The sequence below is a fragment of the Salvelinus namaycush genome, unplaced genomic scaffold, assembly GCF_016432855.1.
Source record: "Salvelinus namaycush isolate Seneca unplaced genomic scaffold, SaNama_1.0 Scaffold134, whole genome shotgun sequence".
Lineage (NCBI taxonomy): Eukaryota > Metazoa > Chordata > Actinopteri > Salmoniformes > Salmonidae > Salvelinus > Salvelinus namaycush.
Window position 1 is genome coordinate 232,632 of NW_024058053.1, and position 17,373 is coordinate 250,004.

General features: G+C 41.7%; 1 protein-coding gene across 1 annotated transcript; it reads right to left on the reverse strand.

Annotated features, from left to right (window-relative positions):
* On the reverse strand, window positions 1-1,041 carry LOC120036461 (zinc finger protein 135-like; the record flags this gene model as incomplete). The annotated part of the gene is made up of 1 exon (XM_038982900.1): window positions 1-1,041. A coding segment is annotated over one exon (1,041 nt), but the record flags the coding sequence as incomplete, so codon positions are not given.
* Between the last annotated feature and the right edge of the window lie 16,332 nt (window positions 1,042-17,373).

A 17,373-nucleotide genomic window follows, 5' to 3' on the forward strand; every position in this document is an offset into this window, starting at 1 on the left:
CTTCTCCCCTGTGTGTATTCTCTCATGCCGTTTCAGATTCGCCGGCTGGCTGAAACCCTTTCCACACTGGGAGCAGTGGTAAGGCTTCTCACCTGTGTGTATTCTCTCGTGTTTTTTCATGTTCCCTAAATGGTTAAAACCCTTTCCACACTGGGAGCAGTGGTAAGGCTTCTCCCCTGTGTGTATTTTCTCATGTTTTTTCAGGTTCCCTAAATTGTTAAAACTCTTTCCACACTGGGAGCAGTGGTAAGGCTTCTCCCCTGTGTGTATTCTCTCATGCCATTTCAGCTCCCCCAGCTGGTTGAAACACTTTACACACTGGGAGCAGTGGTAAGACTTCTCCCCTGTGTGTATTCTCTCATGCCGTTTCAGATTCGCCGGCTGGCTGAAACCCTTTCCACACTGGGAGCAGTGGTAAGGCTTCTCACCTGTTTGTATTCTCTCATGGTTTTTCAGGTCCCCTAAATGGTTAAAACTCTTTCCGCACTGGGAGCAGTGGTAAGGCCTCTCCCCTGTGTGTATTCTCTCATGTTTTTTCAGGTTCCCTAAATCGTTAAAACTCTTTCCGCACTGGGAGCAGTGGTAAGGCTTCTCCCCTGTGTGTATTCTCTCATGCCGTTTCAGAATCGCCGGCTGGCTGAAACCCTTTCCACACTGGGAGCAGTGGTAAGGCTTCTCACCTGTGTGTATTCTCTCGTGTTCTTTCAGGTTCCCTAACTGTTTAAAACACTTGCCACACTGGGAGCAATGGTAAGGCTTCTCCCCTGTGTGTATTCTCTCATGGTTTTTCAGCTCCCCTGAACAGTTGAAACACTTTCCACACCGGGGGCAGTGGTAAGGCTTCTCCCCTGTGTGTATTCTCTCATGTTTTTTCAGGTTCCCTAAATCGTTAAAACTCTTTCCGCACTGGGAGCAGTGGTAAGGCTTCTCCCCTGTGTGTATTCTCTCATGCCGTTTCTGATTCGCCGGCTGGCTGAAACCCTTTCCACACTGGGAGCAGTGGTAAGGCTTCTCACCTGTGTGTATTCTCTCGTGTTCTTTCAGGTTCCCTAACTGTTTAAAACACTTGCCACACTGGGAACACTGGTGTCTTCTTGTTGGTTTGGACGTCCCTGGCTCTGGTTCCTCTGAGTCTGGTCTTTCTCCTGCCAAAGACAGTGTGCTTTTAAAAAAAGAGACCTGAATGAAACCTCCACATGATAAATAGGCCTTGCTACGAGGGTAAATCCTAATCAGATCGCTCAATAACCTAAGGCCAGTTTTAACAATCTTGGTGTGATCTTCAAACAAATGTTGTAGAGTTTCCTGGTAATTACTGATAATGTTTACATTACTTATTTTATTCATCCTGTTTTACAAGTCAGAACACAAAAAACTAAACCGTTCTTGGACACTCAAGACACAGGCGTCGCTTAATTCCAATCGAGCAGGTGGTTCTAAATATATAACTTTCATAGCTGTATGATACAGAATGCGAGCTACAGTTGTGGCCAAAAGTTTTGAGAATGACACAAATATTAATTTCCACAAAGTTTGCTGCTTCAGTGTCTTCAGATATTTTTGTCAGATGTTACTATGAAATACTGAAGTATAATTACAAGCATTTCATAAGTGTCAAAGGCTTTTATTGGCAATGACATGAAGTTGATGCAAAGAGTCAATATTTGCAATGTTGACCCTTATTTTTCAAGACCTCTGCAATCCACCCTGGTGTCAATTAACTTCTGGGCCACATCTTGTGATGGCAGCCCATTCTTGCATAATCAATGCTTGGAGTTTGTCAGAATTTGTGGGGTTTTGTTTGTCCACCCGCCTCTTGAGGATTGACCACAAGTTCTCAATGGGATTAAGGTCTGGGGAGATTCCTGGCCCTGGACCCAAAATATTGATGTTTTGTTCCCCGAGCCACTTATCACTTTTGCCTTTTGGCAAGGTGCTCCTTCATGCTGGAAAAGGAATTGTTCGTCACCGAACTGTTCCTGGATGGTTGGGAGAAGTTGCTCTCGGAGGATGTGTTGGTAGCATTCCTTATTCATGGCTGTGTTCTTAGGCAACATTGTGAGTGAGCCCACACCCTTGGCTGAAAAGCAACCCCACACATGAATGGTCTCAGGATGCTTTACCGTTGGCATGACACAGGACTGATGGAAGCGCTCACCTTGTCTTCTCCGGACAAGCTTTTTTCCAGATGCCCCAAACAATCGAAAAGGGGATTCATCAGAGAAAATGACTTTACCCCAGTCCTCAGCAGTCCAATCCCTGTACCTTTTGCAGAATATCAGTCTGTGTGCAGATGCACTCACACCTGCCTGCTGCTATTCCTGAGCAAGCTCTGTACTGGTGGTGCCCCGATCCCGCAGCTGAATCAACTTTAGGAGACGGTCCTGGCGCTTGCTGGACTTTCTTGGGTGCCCTGAAGCCTTCTTCACAACAATTAAACCGCTCTGAAGCCTTCTTCACAACAATTGAACCGCTCTCCTTGAAGTTATCGATGATCCGATAAAGGGTTGATTTAGGTGCAATCGTACTGGCAGCAATATCCTTGCCTGTGAAGCCTATTTTGTGCAAAGCAATGATGACGACACGTGTTTCCTTGCAGGTAACCATGGGTGACAGAGGAAGAACAATGATTCCAAGCACCACCCTCCTTTTGAAGCTTCCAGTTTTGGGGGGGGATTCAGTTCATTTGCATGGCAAAGAGGGACTTTGCAATTAATTACAATTCATCTGATCACTCTTCATAACATTCTGGAGTATATGCAAATTGCCATCATACAAACTGAGGCAGCAGACTGAAAATTCATATTTGTGTCATTCTCAAAACATTTGGCCACAATTGTACACACTTCCTTAAACATAAAATAAGTAAATAAGTAATTTTAAGTGGAAGTCCAAAACTTGTTTTTACGTCGAAGACACAAAGCACATCAGTAAAATCTCTCCGTTGTCGAAAGGGTTCGACACCTGCTGTTTCAATGGCCCAATTTCTTATTTAGACGTTCACAGATTTTCAACATTTTGACTATCGCTGATGTCATATTTTGGGTAAAGTAAAAAATAAAATGAAATATTTGGGAAGATGTTCCTAAAACTGAGAGTAACTACAATAAACAAAAATATTAACGCAACATGTAAAGTGTTGGATGTTTCATGAGCTGAAAAAAAAGATTGCAGAATTTTTTACATCCCTGTTAACATTTATTCTTTGCCAAGATAATCCATCCACCTGACAGGTGTGGCATATCAAGCTGATTAAACAGCATGATCATTACACAGGTGCACCTTGTGCTGGGGAGAATAAAGGCCTCTAAAATGTGCAGTTCTGTCACACAACACAATGCCACAGATGCTCCGCAATGGGTGGGCGTATGCCCTCCAGGGTCCACCAATGGCTGCGCCCCTGCCCAGTTATGTACAGTCCATAGATTAGGGCCTCATTTATTTATTTACAATCACTGACTCATATAAACTGTAAATCGTTGTTTATATTTTGGTTCAGTATACACACACACACAGTGCATTCGTTAAAAACTTCTCTAGGATAGGGGTCAGCATTTTCACGTTTGGATGAAAAGCATATCCAAAATCAACTGCCAGCTACTCATCCCCAGAAGATAAGATGTGCATATTATTAGTTGATTTGGATGGAAAACACTCTGAAGTTTCTAAAACTGTTTGAATCATGTCTGTGAGTATAACAGAACTTATTTAGCAGGCGAAACCCAGAGGACAAACCATTCAGATTTTTTGTTGTTGTTGAGGTCACTCTCTTTTCAATTATTTTTCATTGGGAATCCAGATTTCTAAGGGACCTTCTTGCAGTTCCTACCGCTTCCAATGGATGACAAAAGTCTTTAGAAATTGGTTGAGGTTATTCCTTTGTGTAATGAAGAAGTACGGCCATCCAGAACGAGGAAACCAGAAAGCTAGCTACAGTTTGTTTTCCTCCTGTATTGAACACAGATCAGCCAGTCTTCAATTTTATCGATTATTTACGTTAAAAAATACCTAAAGTTGTATTACAAAAGTAGTTTGAAATGTTTTGGCAAAGTTTACAGGTAACTTTTGAGATACTTTGTAGTCACGTTGCGCAAGTTGGAACCGGTGTTTTTATGGATCAAACGTGCCAAATAAATGGATATTTTGGATATATATCAATGGAATTAATCGAACAAAAGGACCGATTGTGATGTTTATGGGACATATTGGAGTGCCAACAAAAGAAGCTCGTCAAAGGCAAGGCATGAATTATATTTCTATTTCTGCGTTTTGTGTCGCGCCTGCAGGGTTGAAATATGCTTCTCTCTCTTTGTTTACTATGGTGCTATCCTCAGATAATAGCATCGTTTGCTTTCGCCGAAAAGCGTATTTGAAATCTGACATGTTGGCTGGATTCACAACAAGTGTAGCTTTAATTTGGTATATTGCATGTGTGATTTAATGAAAGTTTGATATTTATAGTGTTTTAGTTGAATTTGGCACTCTGCATTTTTACTGGCTTTTGGCCAGGTGGGAGGCTAGCGTCCCACATATCCCAGAGAGGTTTTAAGTATTCAGACCCCATCACCTTTTCCAAATTTTGTTACATTTCAGCATTATTCTAAAATTGATTCAATTGTTTTTCCCCCCCTCGTCAATCTAAACTCAGCAAAAAAAAAGAAACGTCCTCTCACTGTCAACTGCTTTTATTTTCAGTAAACTTAACATGTGTAAATATTTGTTGGAACATAACAAGATTCAATAACAGACATAAACTGAACAAGTTCCACAGACATGTGACTAACTGAAATTGAATAATGTGTCCCTGAACAAAGTGGGGGGGGTCAAAATAAAAAGTAAGTCAGTATCTGTGGTGGCCACCAGCTGCATTAAAGGAGGCCTGTAGCTTCTAATGATGAATTACTATGGAGTCTGATGCTTTAAAGGAGAAGTTTACCCAAAATCAAGAAACTCATAAGTGATTCCATACATTGAAACTAGTCCAGTGGATTATTTCCCTCTCCCTGTAGTGCTGTACTGAAACAGCTGCAAAACGTGACTCGTGACGTTGCTGGATGCGGACCTCGCTCTGCTGCTTTGCCAGTTAATTTGTTATTTTATTACAGCTTTGGCCTTTGTCTTTCACCTGGAGTTGTTTATTTATGTCTGAGAAAAAAAACCTTTTCAACATAAAACATATACAAAATAAACTCAGCAAAAAAAACTACGGGTCTTTTTCAGGACCCTGTTTTACAAAGAATATTCGTAAAAATCCAAATAACGTCACAGATCTTCATTGTAAAGGGTTTAAACACTGTTTCCCATGCTTGTTCAATGAATAAATGATTAATGAACATGCACCTGTGGAACGGTCGTTAAGACACAAACAACTTACAGACGGTAGGCAATTAAGGTCACAGTTATGAAAACTTAGGACTCTAAAGAGGCCTTTCTACTGACTCTGAAAAACACCAAAAGAAAGATGCCCAGGGTCCCTGCTCATCTGCGTGAACGTGCCTTAGGCATTCTGCAAGGAGGCATGAGGACTGCAGATGTGGCCAGGGCAATAAATTACAATGTCCGTACTGTGAGACGCCTAAGACAGCGCTACAGGGAGACAGGACGGACAGCTTATCGTCCTCGCAGTGGCAGACCACGTGTAACAACACCTGCACAGGATCGGTACATCCGAACATCACACCTACAGGTACAGGATGGCAACAACAACTGCCCAAGTTACACCAGGAACGCACAATCCCTCCATCGGTGCTCAGACTAGAGGTCGACCGATTATGATTTTTCAACGCCGATACCGATTATTGGAGGACCAAAAAAGCCGATACCGATTAATCGGCCGATTTTTATTTATTTATTTGTAATACTGAAAATTACAACAATACTGAAGGAACACTTATTTTAACTTAATATAATACATCAATACAATCAATTTAGCCTGAAGTAAATAATGAAACATGTTAAATTTGGTTTAAATTATGCAAAATTAAAGTGTTGGAGAAGAAAGTAAAAGTGCAATATGTGCTATGTAAGAAAGCTAACGTTTCAGTTCCTTGCTCAGAACATGAGAACATGTGAAAGCTGGTGGTTCCTTTCAACATGAGTCTTCAATATTCCCAGGTAAGAAGTTTAAGGTTGTAGTTATTATAGGAATTATAGGACTATTTCCCTCTATACCATTTGTATTTCATTAACCTTTGACTATTAGGATGTTCTTATAGGCACTTTAGTATTGCAAGTGTAACAGTATAGCTTCCGTCCCGCTCCTCCCTGGGCTCGAACCAGCAACACAACGACAACAGCCACCATCGAAGCAGCGCTACCCATGCAGAGCAAGGAGAACAACTACTAGAAGGCTCAGAGCGAGTGACGTTTGAAACGCTATTAGCGCGCGCTAACTAGCTAGCCATTTCTCTTCGGTTACACCAGCCTCATCTCGGGAGTTGATAGGCTTGAAGTCATAAACAGCGCAATGCTTGACGCACAACAAAGAGCAGCTGGCAAAACGCACTAAAGTGCTTTTTGAATGAATGTTTACGCGCCTGCTTCTGCCTACCACCGTTCAGTCAGAAACGTAGATACTTGTATGCTCAGTCAGATGATATGCAACGCAGGACACGCTAGATAATACCTAGTAATATCATCAACCATGTGTAGTTAACTAGTGGTTATGATTGATTGTTTTTTATAAGATAAGTTTAATGCTAGCTAGCAACTTACCTTGGCTTACTGCATTTGCGTAACAGGCAGTCTCCTTGTGGAGTGGAACGAGATAGAGGCAGGTCGTTATTGCGTTGGACTAGTTAACTGTAATGTTGCAAGATTGGAAACCCCGGGCTGACAAGGTGAAAATCTGTCGTTCTGCCCCTGAACAAGGCACCGTTCCTAGGCCGTCATTGAAAATAAGAATGTGTTCTTAACTGACTTGCCTAGTTAATTAAAGGTAACAAAAAAAAAAAAATTGGGCAAATCGGCGCCCAAAAATACCGATTTACGATTATGAAAACTTGAAATCGGCCCTAATTAATCGGCCATTCCAATTAATCGGTCGACCTCTAGCTCAGACTGTCCGCAATTGAATGAGAGAGGCTGGACTAAGGGCTTGTAGGTCTGTTGAAAGGCAGGTCCTCACCAAACCCACCGTCATTGGACCAGACAGGACTGTCAAAAAGTGCTTTTCACTAACAAGTCGCGGTTCTGTCTCTAGGGGTGATGGTCGGATTCACGTTTATCGTCGGATTCACGTTTATCGTTGAAGGAATGAGCGTTACACCGAGGCCTGCACTTTGGAGCGGGATCGATTTGTAGGTGGAGGGGCTGTCATGGTCTGGGGCGGTGTGTCACAGCATCATCAGACTGAGCTTGTTGTCATTGCAGTCAATCTCAACGGTTTGCGTTACAGAGAAGACCACCTCCTCCCTCATGTGGTACCCTTCCTGCAGGCTCATCCTGACATGACCCTCCAGCATGACAATGCCCCCAGCCATACTGCTCCTTCTGTGCATGATTTCCTGCAAGACAGGAATGTTAGTGTTCTGCCATGGCCAGCGAAGAGCCCGGATCTCAATCCCATTGCGCACGTCTGGGACCTGTTGGATCGGAGGGTGAGAGCTAGGGCCATTCCCCCCAGAAATGTCCGGGAACTTGCAGGTGCCTTAGTGGAAGAGTGGGGTAACATCTCACAGCAAGTACTGTCAAATCTGGTGCAGTCCATGAGGAGGAGATGCACTGCAGTACTTAACCTGTTTGGGATAAGGGGGGAGCATTTTCACGTTCGGGTGAAAAGCGTGCCCAGAGCAAACTTCCTGCTACTCAGGCCCTGAAGCTAATATATGCATATTAATAGTAATATTGGGTAGAAAACACTCTGAAGTTTCTAAAACTGTTTGAATTATGTCTGTGAGTATAACAGAACTCAAATGGCAGGTGAAAACTTGAGAAAAATGCAACCAGGAAGTGGGAAATCTGAGGTTTGTAGTTTTCAACTCATTGCCTATCGAATGTACAGTGTCTATGGGGTCATATTGCACTTCCTAAGGCTTCCACTAGATGTCAACAGTCTTAGATCATTGTTTGAGGCTTCTACTGTGAAGGAGGGGGGAATGAGAGCTGTTTCAACCAGAGGTCTGCCAGAGTGGCATGAGCTGATCATGTGCCTACACGTGAGAGCGACCTGCGTTCCATTGCAATTCTAAAGACAAAGGAATTCTCTGGTTGGAACATTATTGAAGATTTATGTTAAAAACATCCTAAAGATTGATTCTATACATCGTTTGACATGTTTCTACGAACTGTAATATACATTTTTGAACTTTTCATCTGAACTTTCGCCTGGACTTGCCCGCGCCTCGTGAGTTTGGATTTGTTTACCAAACGCGCTAACAAAAGGAGGTATTTGGACATAAATGTTGGACTTTATCGAACAAAACAAACATTTATTGTTGAACTGGGATTCCTGGGAGTGCATTCTGATGAAGATCATCAAAGGTAAGTGAATATTTAAAACGCTATTTCTGACTCGTGTCTGAGCGCCGTACTCGGATTATTGCATGGTTTGCTTTTTCCGTAAAGCTTTTTTGAAATCTGACACAGCGGTTGCATTAAGGAGAAGTATATCTATAATTCTGTGCATAATACTTGTATCAACTTTTATATGTTTATTATGAGTATTTCTGTAAATTGATGTGCCTCTGAAAATTTGCAGGATGTTTTCGGTGCACAACATTACTGACCATAAAGCGGCAATGTAAACTGAGATTTTTGGATATAAATATGAACTTTATCGAACAAAACATACATGTATTGTGTAACATGAAGTCCTATAAGTGCCATCTGATGAAGATCATCAAAGGTTTGTGATAAATTTAATTTAACCTATATTTCTGCTTTTTGTGACTCCTCTCTTTGGCTGGAAAATGGCTGTGTGTGTTTTTGTGACTAGGCTTTGACCTAACATAATTATATGGTGTGCTTTCGCTGTAAAGCTTTTTTGAAATCGGACACGATGGGTAGATTAACAAGAAGTTAAGCTTTAATTTGGTGTATTGCACTTGTGAATGCATCAAAGTTACATATTTCTAAAGAATATTTTTGAATTTAGCGCTCTGCCTTTTCAGCGGAATGTTGTCGAGGGGTTCCACTAGCCATAAGAAGTTTTAAGACTCCATAATGTATCATCATTAGCTGCTCCAGTCCTCCTTCAAGACTCCATAATGTATCATCATTAGCTGCTATAGTCCTCCTTCAAGACTCCATAATGTTTCATCATTAGATGCTACAGTCCTCCTCTAAGACTCCATAATGTTTCATCATTAGATGCTACAGGCTACAAATCAACAATGGGTGTCATATGAATCTTTACCACTTGCTCTGTAATATGAGTAGTATTCGGATTTCATTCAAACATTTCTTACATGAAAATTGAAAATATAAATGTTGATTTTTGTATATATTGTTGAATATAATATACTGTAAGGGTATATCAGTTCCAGGATCTCTGCTAGTGTTAAAGTTATGGGCCATTTTATACAGAGAAATTGTGGCGAAATCCTGCATGGAGCCTTCACCATGCGCTGTCACTTTAAGAGCTTTAGATCTTCTTCAGAAAGAGTTTCATGCTGGTTTTTGGAAAAATTAGCCAGAAATTGTAGCTTTTCTAGGTGGCTCCCATTTTGGCTGTATTGTTTCCAAGCGCGTGGAAGAGAGCGCGTTCTTTGGTATTTTTCTCCGGTAAAGACAATAACGATTCTCCGTCTTAAATTGTATTGTTTATTTACGTATTAGGGTACCTAAGGTTTGATTATAAACGTTGTTTGACTTGTTTGGAAAAGTTCATTAGTAACGTTTGGGATTCATTTTGTATGCATTTTGATGGAGGGAAACTGGGTGGATTATTGACTGAAGCACGCCAGCTAAACTGAGTTTTTATGGATATAAAGAAGGACATTATCGAACAAAAGGACCATTTGTGATGTATCTGGGACCTTTTGGAGTACCAACAGAAGAAGATCAAAGGCAAGGCATTTATTACATCGCTATTTCTGACTTTCGTGGTGCACCTGCCTGGTTGAAATATGTTTTTCATGCTTTTGTACGCGGGGTGCTGGCCTCAGATAATCGCATGGTGTGCTTTCGCCATAAAGCCTTTTTGAAATCTGACACAGCGGCTGGATTAACAAGAAGTTAAGCTTTATTTTGATGTATTACACTTGTGATTTTATAAAAGTTAAATATTTATAATTCTGTAGTTTGAATTTTGCGCTCTGCAATTCCACCGGATGTTGGCCAGGTGGGACGCTACCGTCCAGACACAGACTTCTGTCCATAAGAAGTTAGAGGGAGTTTGCGTGAGAGCTCATGTTTATTGTCGTTTGAATTGTATTGATTTTTTGTGGGACTGTTTACATTTTAAGGCCTTTGTTGTCTATGAACACACCCACCCACACACCCCTGCATACCCCCCTGCACTCCACCACTGGGAGGTAATACAGATTATTGCAAATCCTCTAATGTTGATGATTGGATTCTTTCTTGCGAATTGTTTCTATGAAGTTGCCATTAAATTGCTCTGCCATTATTATTGTATGAGGTATTATTGGTTGGGTTACCCCTGGGCTGTGACGGGCGTTTTTTTGGTGGGTCTTATGTTCTCTCCCCACTGGCTATCTGGCCAACAGGCTCCACTCTAGTCTCCAATGGCTATCTGGCCAACAGGCTCCACTCTAGTCTCCACTGGCTATCTGGCCAACAGGCTCCACTCTAGTCTCCACTGGCTATCTGGACAACAGGCTACACTCTATTCAGTATCTTCTGCTGATGTGTGCCTGGTAGCACTACTCTACTCTTTTCCTTTCAGCAGGTTAATACCTGCCTGGCGCCCCAACAAAATCTTTATCTTTACGCTCCTCTAACAATACAGCTACAGAATTAGCATAGTAGGCCAATGTAACTTAAGGTTACCTGAAATATTTAGGACTAACTTATTCCTTGCCACCCATTCTGAAACTAACTTCAGCTCTTTGTCAAGTGTTGCTGTCATTTCAGTTGCTGTGGTAGCTGACGTGTATAGTGTTGAGTCATCCTCACACCTAGACACACTGGCTTTACCCAAAGGCATGTCGTTAGACACACTGGCTTTACCCAGTGGCATGTCCCTTACCTCACCTCGCTCATCAACTCATCCTTGACCGCTGGCTACGTCCCTTCCGTCTTCAAGAGAGCGAGAGTTGCACCCCTTCTGAAAAAACCTACACTCGATCCCTCCGATGTCAACAACTACAGACCAGTATCCCTTCTTTCTTTTCTCTCCAAAACTCTTGAACGTGCCGTCCTTGGCCAGCTCTCCTGCTATCTCTCTCAGAATGACCTTCTTGATCCAAATCAGTCAGGTTTCAAGACTAGTCATTCAACTGAGACTGCTCTTCTCTGTGTCACGGAGGCGCTCCGCACTGCTAAAGCTAACTCTCTTTCCTCTGCTCTCATCCTTCTAGACCTATCGGCTGCCTTTGATACTGTGAACCATCAGATCCTCCTCTCCACCCTCTCCGAGTTGGGCATCTCCGGCGCGGCCCACGCTTGGATTGCGTCCTACCTGACAGGTCGCTCCTACCAGGTGGCGTGGCGAGAATCTGTCTCCGCACCACGTGCTCTCACCACTGGTGTCCCCCAGGGCTCTGTTCTAGGCCCTCTCCTATTCTCGCTATACACCAAGTCACTTGGCTCTGTCATATCCTCACATGGTCTCTCCTATCATTGCTATGCAGACGACACACAATTAATCTTCTCCTTTCCCCCTTCTGATAACCAGGTGGCGAATCGCATCTCTGCATGTCTGGCAGACATATCAGTGTGGATGACGGATCACCACCTCAAGCTGAACCTCGGCAAGACGGAGCTGCTCTTCCTCCCGGGGAAGGACTGCCCGTTCCATGATCTCGCCATCACGGTTGACAACTCCATTGTGTCCTCCTCCCAGAGTGCTAAGAACCTTGGCGTGATCCTGGACAACACCCTGTCGTTCTCGACTAACATCAAGGCGGTGACCCGTTCCTGTAGGTTCATGCTCTACAACATTCGCAGAGTACGACCCTGCCTCACACAGGAAGCGGCGCAGGTCCTAATCCAGGCACTTGTCATCTCCCGTCTGGATTACTGCAACTCGCTGTTGGCTGGGCTCCCTGCCTGTGCCATTAAACCCCTACAACTCATCCAGAACGCCGCAGCCCGTCTGGTGTTCAACCTTCCCAAGTTCTCTCACGTCACCCCGCTCCTCCGCTCTCTCCACTGGCTTCCAGTTGAAGCTCGCATCCACTACAAGACCATGGTGCTTGCCTACGGAGCTGTGAGGGGAACGGCACCTCCGTACCTTCAGGCTCTGATCAGGCCCTACACCCAAACAAGGGCACTGCGTTCATCCACCTCTGGCCTGCTCGCCTCCCTACCTCTGAGGAAGTACAGTTCCCGCTCAGCCCAGTCAAAACTGTTCGCTGCTCTGGCACCCCAATGGTGGAACAAACTCCCTCACGACGCCAGGTCAGCGGAGTCAATCACCACCTTCCGGAGACACCTGAAACCCCACCTCTTTAAGGAATACCTAGGATAGGATAAAGTAATCCTTCTAACCCCCCCCCCCCCCTTAAAAGAGTTAGATGCACTATTGTAAAGTGGTTGTTCCACTGGATATCATAAGGTGAATGCACCAATTTGTAAGTCGCTCTGGATAAGAGCGTCTGCTAAATGACTTAAATGTAAATGTAAAATGTCGTTAGTAAAAATTGAAAAAAGTAAGGTGCCTAGACAGCTGCCCTGGGGAATTCCCGATTATACCTTGATTCTGTTGTACTGGCTTTCATTCTGGAACACCCTCTGTGTTCTGTTAGACAGGTAGCTTTTTATCCACAATATAGCAGGGGGTGTAAAGCCATAACAAGTTTTTCCAGCAGCAGGCTATGATCGCATTGTATCTGGTCAAACAATTTTTTCAAAAAGTGTAATGGTTGGTAACAGGCTGATTGGTCAGCAATTTCAGCCAGTAAAGGGTGCTTTACTATTCTTAGGTAGCGGAAAAACTTTTGACTCCCTCCAGGCCTGAGGGAACACACTTTCTAGTAGGCTTAAATTGAAGATATGGCAAATTGGAGTGGCAATATCATCCACTATTATCCTCAATCATTTTCCATCCACGTTGTCAGACCCCGGTGAATTGTCATTGTTGATAGACAATTGTTTCACCTCTTCCACACTTACTTTACAGATTCAAAATTACAATGCTTGTCTTTCATAATTTGGTCCAATATACTTGGATGTGTAGTGTCAGCGTTTGTTGCTGGCATGTCATGCCTAAGTTTGCTAATCTTGCCAATTAAAAAATAATTCAAGTAGTTGGCAATATCAGTGGGTTTTGTGATGAATGAGCCATCTGATTCAATGAATGATGGAGCAGAGTTAGCCTTTTTGCCCAAAATTTCATTGAAGATGCTCCAAAGCTTTTTACAATCATTCTTTGTCATTTATCTTGGTTTTATAGTGTAGTAGTTATTTTTATTCAGTTTAGTCAAATGATTTCTCAATTTGCAATAAGTTTGTCAATACAGCCAGTACAGCCAGACCTATTTGCCATTGTCGTGGATAATCGTCTCAGAAATATAACACTCGTATAAGAACTTGTAAAATCAATAAAGACTTTTAATAATAATGTATCACAAGCCGGGGTGATCCGCGGATCACACACCTTCCCAGAGCACTGGCTCTGTCTTATACACACACACACACACACGAGATCATGACATACTTTAATTAAATTACTTCTCCTAGGTCATCTGCCACCATTATCCTTTATTTCAGGCTTCCTGCTTGTTTACGCCCAATAACGCCTGTATCCGCTCTTGATTAGATTATAATGGAGGCAGGACCCTCTTGTCTCCTAAAATTAATATATGTCTATCTTACCCTAAGCACTTATGGCCTTTCCTCTCTATTTAATCTTCATAATGGTGTCCTGCTCTTTTCATAAATGCACTTTAAAGCACGTATGGCTTCGGCCATTTTACTATCTGTTTTATCTTTGGTTTCCTGTATTTACCAGAATGGCAAATGCACTCATGTCTGCCTTGTCCTCCTATTTTCTAATGTACACCTGTCTATTGTTTAATAGTGTGATATCTACCTCCATATGTAACAATAACTCCTACACCATCTCTTTTTTTACCTCCCTCTACACCAGGTATTCCCAAACTGGGGTACGCCAAATAAAAATGTGATTCACATTATCAAACAGTCCATTTATAATTTCCAACGGGGCTATACATTTGGGTGAGGTTTTTTTCTCACCTGAGTAGCCTCATTTCCCTGCCAAAAATAAAATTAAACCATCTAGTGTTCAGCGAAATAACAACACAATGTCAAATACAAGTAGCCTAATCAAATACTTAACATCCAATCACATTAACCGTTACTCTCTCGCGGGAATTCCACTAAAGGTCCATATGTAGCCAAACGTAGCTGCTGCTGATGTTGGTATCTGTACTGATGGAGCAAATGCCATGACAGGGAAACATAGTGGAGTGGTAACACGCGTGCAAGCAGTTGCTCCCGACGCCACTTGGGTACACTGCAGCATCCACCGAGAGGCTCTTGCTGCCAAGGGAATACCTGACTGCTTGAAAGACGTTTTGGACACTACAGTGAAAATGGTTAACTGAACTCCTGTGTATTTTCTGCACGATGCAATGATATGGGCAGCGACCATGTAGCGCTTTTACAAAATACAGAAGCGCGCTGGTTATCAAGGGCGCAAAGTATTGACACATTTTAAATACAGACATAGACTGTGTGGAAATTTATTTTAGACTGAGACTCTCTCCAATAAAACATTGCAGAGTTATGTGCATCCTTTCAAGCACACCCTTCTCATTAACCTGTGGTGAGTTATTTACAAATTTCGAGGACCAAATAAGGTTTAATATGTGAGATTGTTAATAAATAAAGAGCAAAATCATTTATTATTATTATATTATTTGTGCGCTGGTCCTATAAGAACTCTTATAGGAAGTAGAGGTCGACCGATTAATCGGAATGGCCAGTTAATTAGGGACGATTTCAAGTTTTCATAACAATCGGAAATCGGTATTTTTGGGCCCCGATTTTTTATTTAATTTATTTTTTACACCTTTATTTAATCTTTATTTAACTAGGCAAGTCAGTTAAGAACACATTCTTATTTTCAATGACGGCCTAGGAACGTTCTGCCAGATTTTTAACCTTGTCAGCTCGGGGGATCCAATCTTGCAACCTTACAGTTAACTAGTCCAATGCTCTAACACCTGATTACATTGCACTCCACGAGGAGCCTGCCTGTTACGCGAATGCAGTAAGCTAAGGTAAGTTGCTAGCTAGCATTAAACTTATCTTATAAAAAACAATCAATCAATGACTGTCATTGCTCCAATGTGTACTTCACCATAAACATCAATGCCTTTCTTAAAATCAATGCCTTTCTTAAAATCAATACACAAGTATATATTTTTTAAACCTGCATATTTAGCTAAAAGAAATCCAGGTTAGCAGGCAATATTAACCAGGTGAAATTGTGTAATTTCTCTTGCGTTCATTGCACGCAGAGTCAGGGTATATGCAACAGTTTGGGCCGCCTGGCTCTTTGCGAACTAATTTGCCAGAATTTTATGTAATTATGACATAACATTGAAGGTTGTGCAATGTAACAGGAATATTTAGACTCATGGATGCCACCCGTTAGATAAAATACGGAACGGAATAAACGTTTTGTTTTCGAGGTGATAGTTTCCAGATTAGTCAAAGGTATATGGTTTAGAGAGAAATAGTCGACGCGTTATAATTCCTGTAATAACTTGCGGCTGAACTTGAAAGGGGTTCTATCGTTATTTTACCGTTCATGTCTTCCATAGAGAATGTCTTGATCTACTTCAAATAAGGTCTGTGTTTCATGGAGGAGCAGACTGACAGGGGACCGAGCAGACTGACAGGGGACCATGCAGACAAGCTCTGCTTTCTGCACTACAACCTAAAACTTAACTGGGAAAATTGAAGACCCATGAAAGCTGGTGGTTCGTTTTAACATATGTTCTCATGTTATTTGAGACTAAATTGATTTTATTTATGTATTATATTAAGTTAAAATAAAAGTGTTCATTGTTCATTCAGTATTGTTGCAATTGTCATTATTACAAAAATGCGTGTGTGTGTATGATATATATATATAAAATATAAATAATTAGTTTTCTTTTTATATATATATATATATTTTTTTTTAATCGGCCGATTAATCGGTATCGGCTTTTTTTGTCCTCCAATAATCGGTATCGGCTTTGAAAAATCATAATCGGTCGACCTCTAATAGGAAGAGCTGGGTTTTGACAAACTCACACTCATTCTTATGTTTAATAAATGTATCGTATAGTGTGTGTGTGTGTGACCGGCTTACAATGATGGCAAAATACAACACTTGAGAGTGCGCTGACCCTGGTGCTAGAGGGGGTACAGCTGGAGGTTGAATGTTTGAAGGGGTATCGGACTATAAGACGTTTGGGAACCACTGCATATACACCATACCATTTTTCTATTCCTCATCAATCCACGTGGATTTAACAGTTTTTACAGTCATTTTCTTATCAGGTGCATGCTTATTAGTAACTGGGATAAGCAATTTCATAAATGTGTCATGGGCAGCGTCTGGTTACTCATCATTACACACCACAGACCAACAAATATTGATTACATCAAAAACATAGGAATCACTACAAAACATATTGTATGACCTCTTTTACACAATATTAGGCTCAGCCTTTGGAACTATGGTTTTCCTAGACATGGCTACTATATTGTGATCACTACATCTGATTGATCTGGAAACTGCTTTAAAACACATTTCTAAAGCATTAGTAAAGATATGATCAAAATATGTTGATTATTTAATTTCTGTACTGTTTGTAACTACCCTGGTAGGTTGATTGATAACCTGAACAAGGTTGACGGCACTGGTTACAGTTTGAAGCTTTCTCTTGAGTGGGCAGCCTGATCACAGCTTTCCTCCAGTATTAGTTAATTAATTAACAGTGTCTGGAGTTTAGTTTTCCTGTTCTACAGTCTTATAAAGATAGGGGGGTTGACTGGGACAGACAATGTAACATCCATAATATTTTGAGAAAATGTTTTTGAAAAACAAGCACCTTACATAGGATCATCTTATAACTGTCTCTCTAAAGCTACCTTTCATCAAGGTTTTATATGGTCTATTGGTTTCTCTCTTTTCATTGGCAGAATCCTTTTTCAGTGTTATGATATTCATAACATCCATATCCACCAGTCTATCTTCCTGTCAACTAACAGAACTCTGCTGGTTGT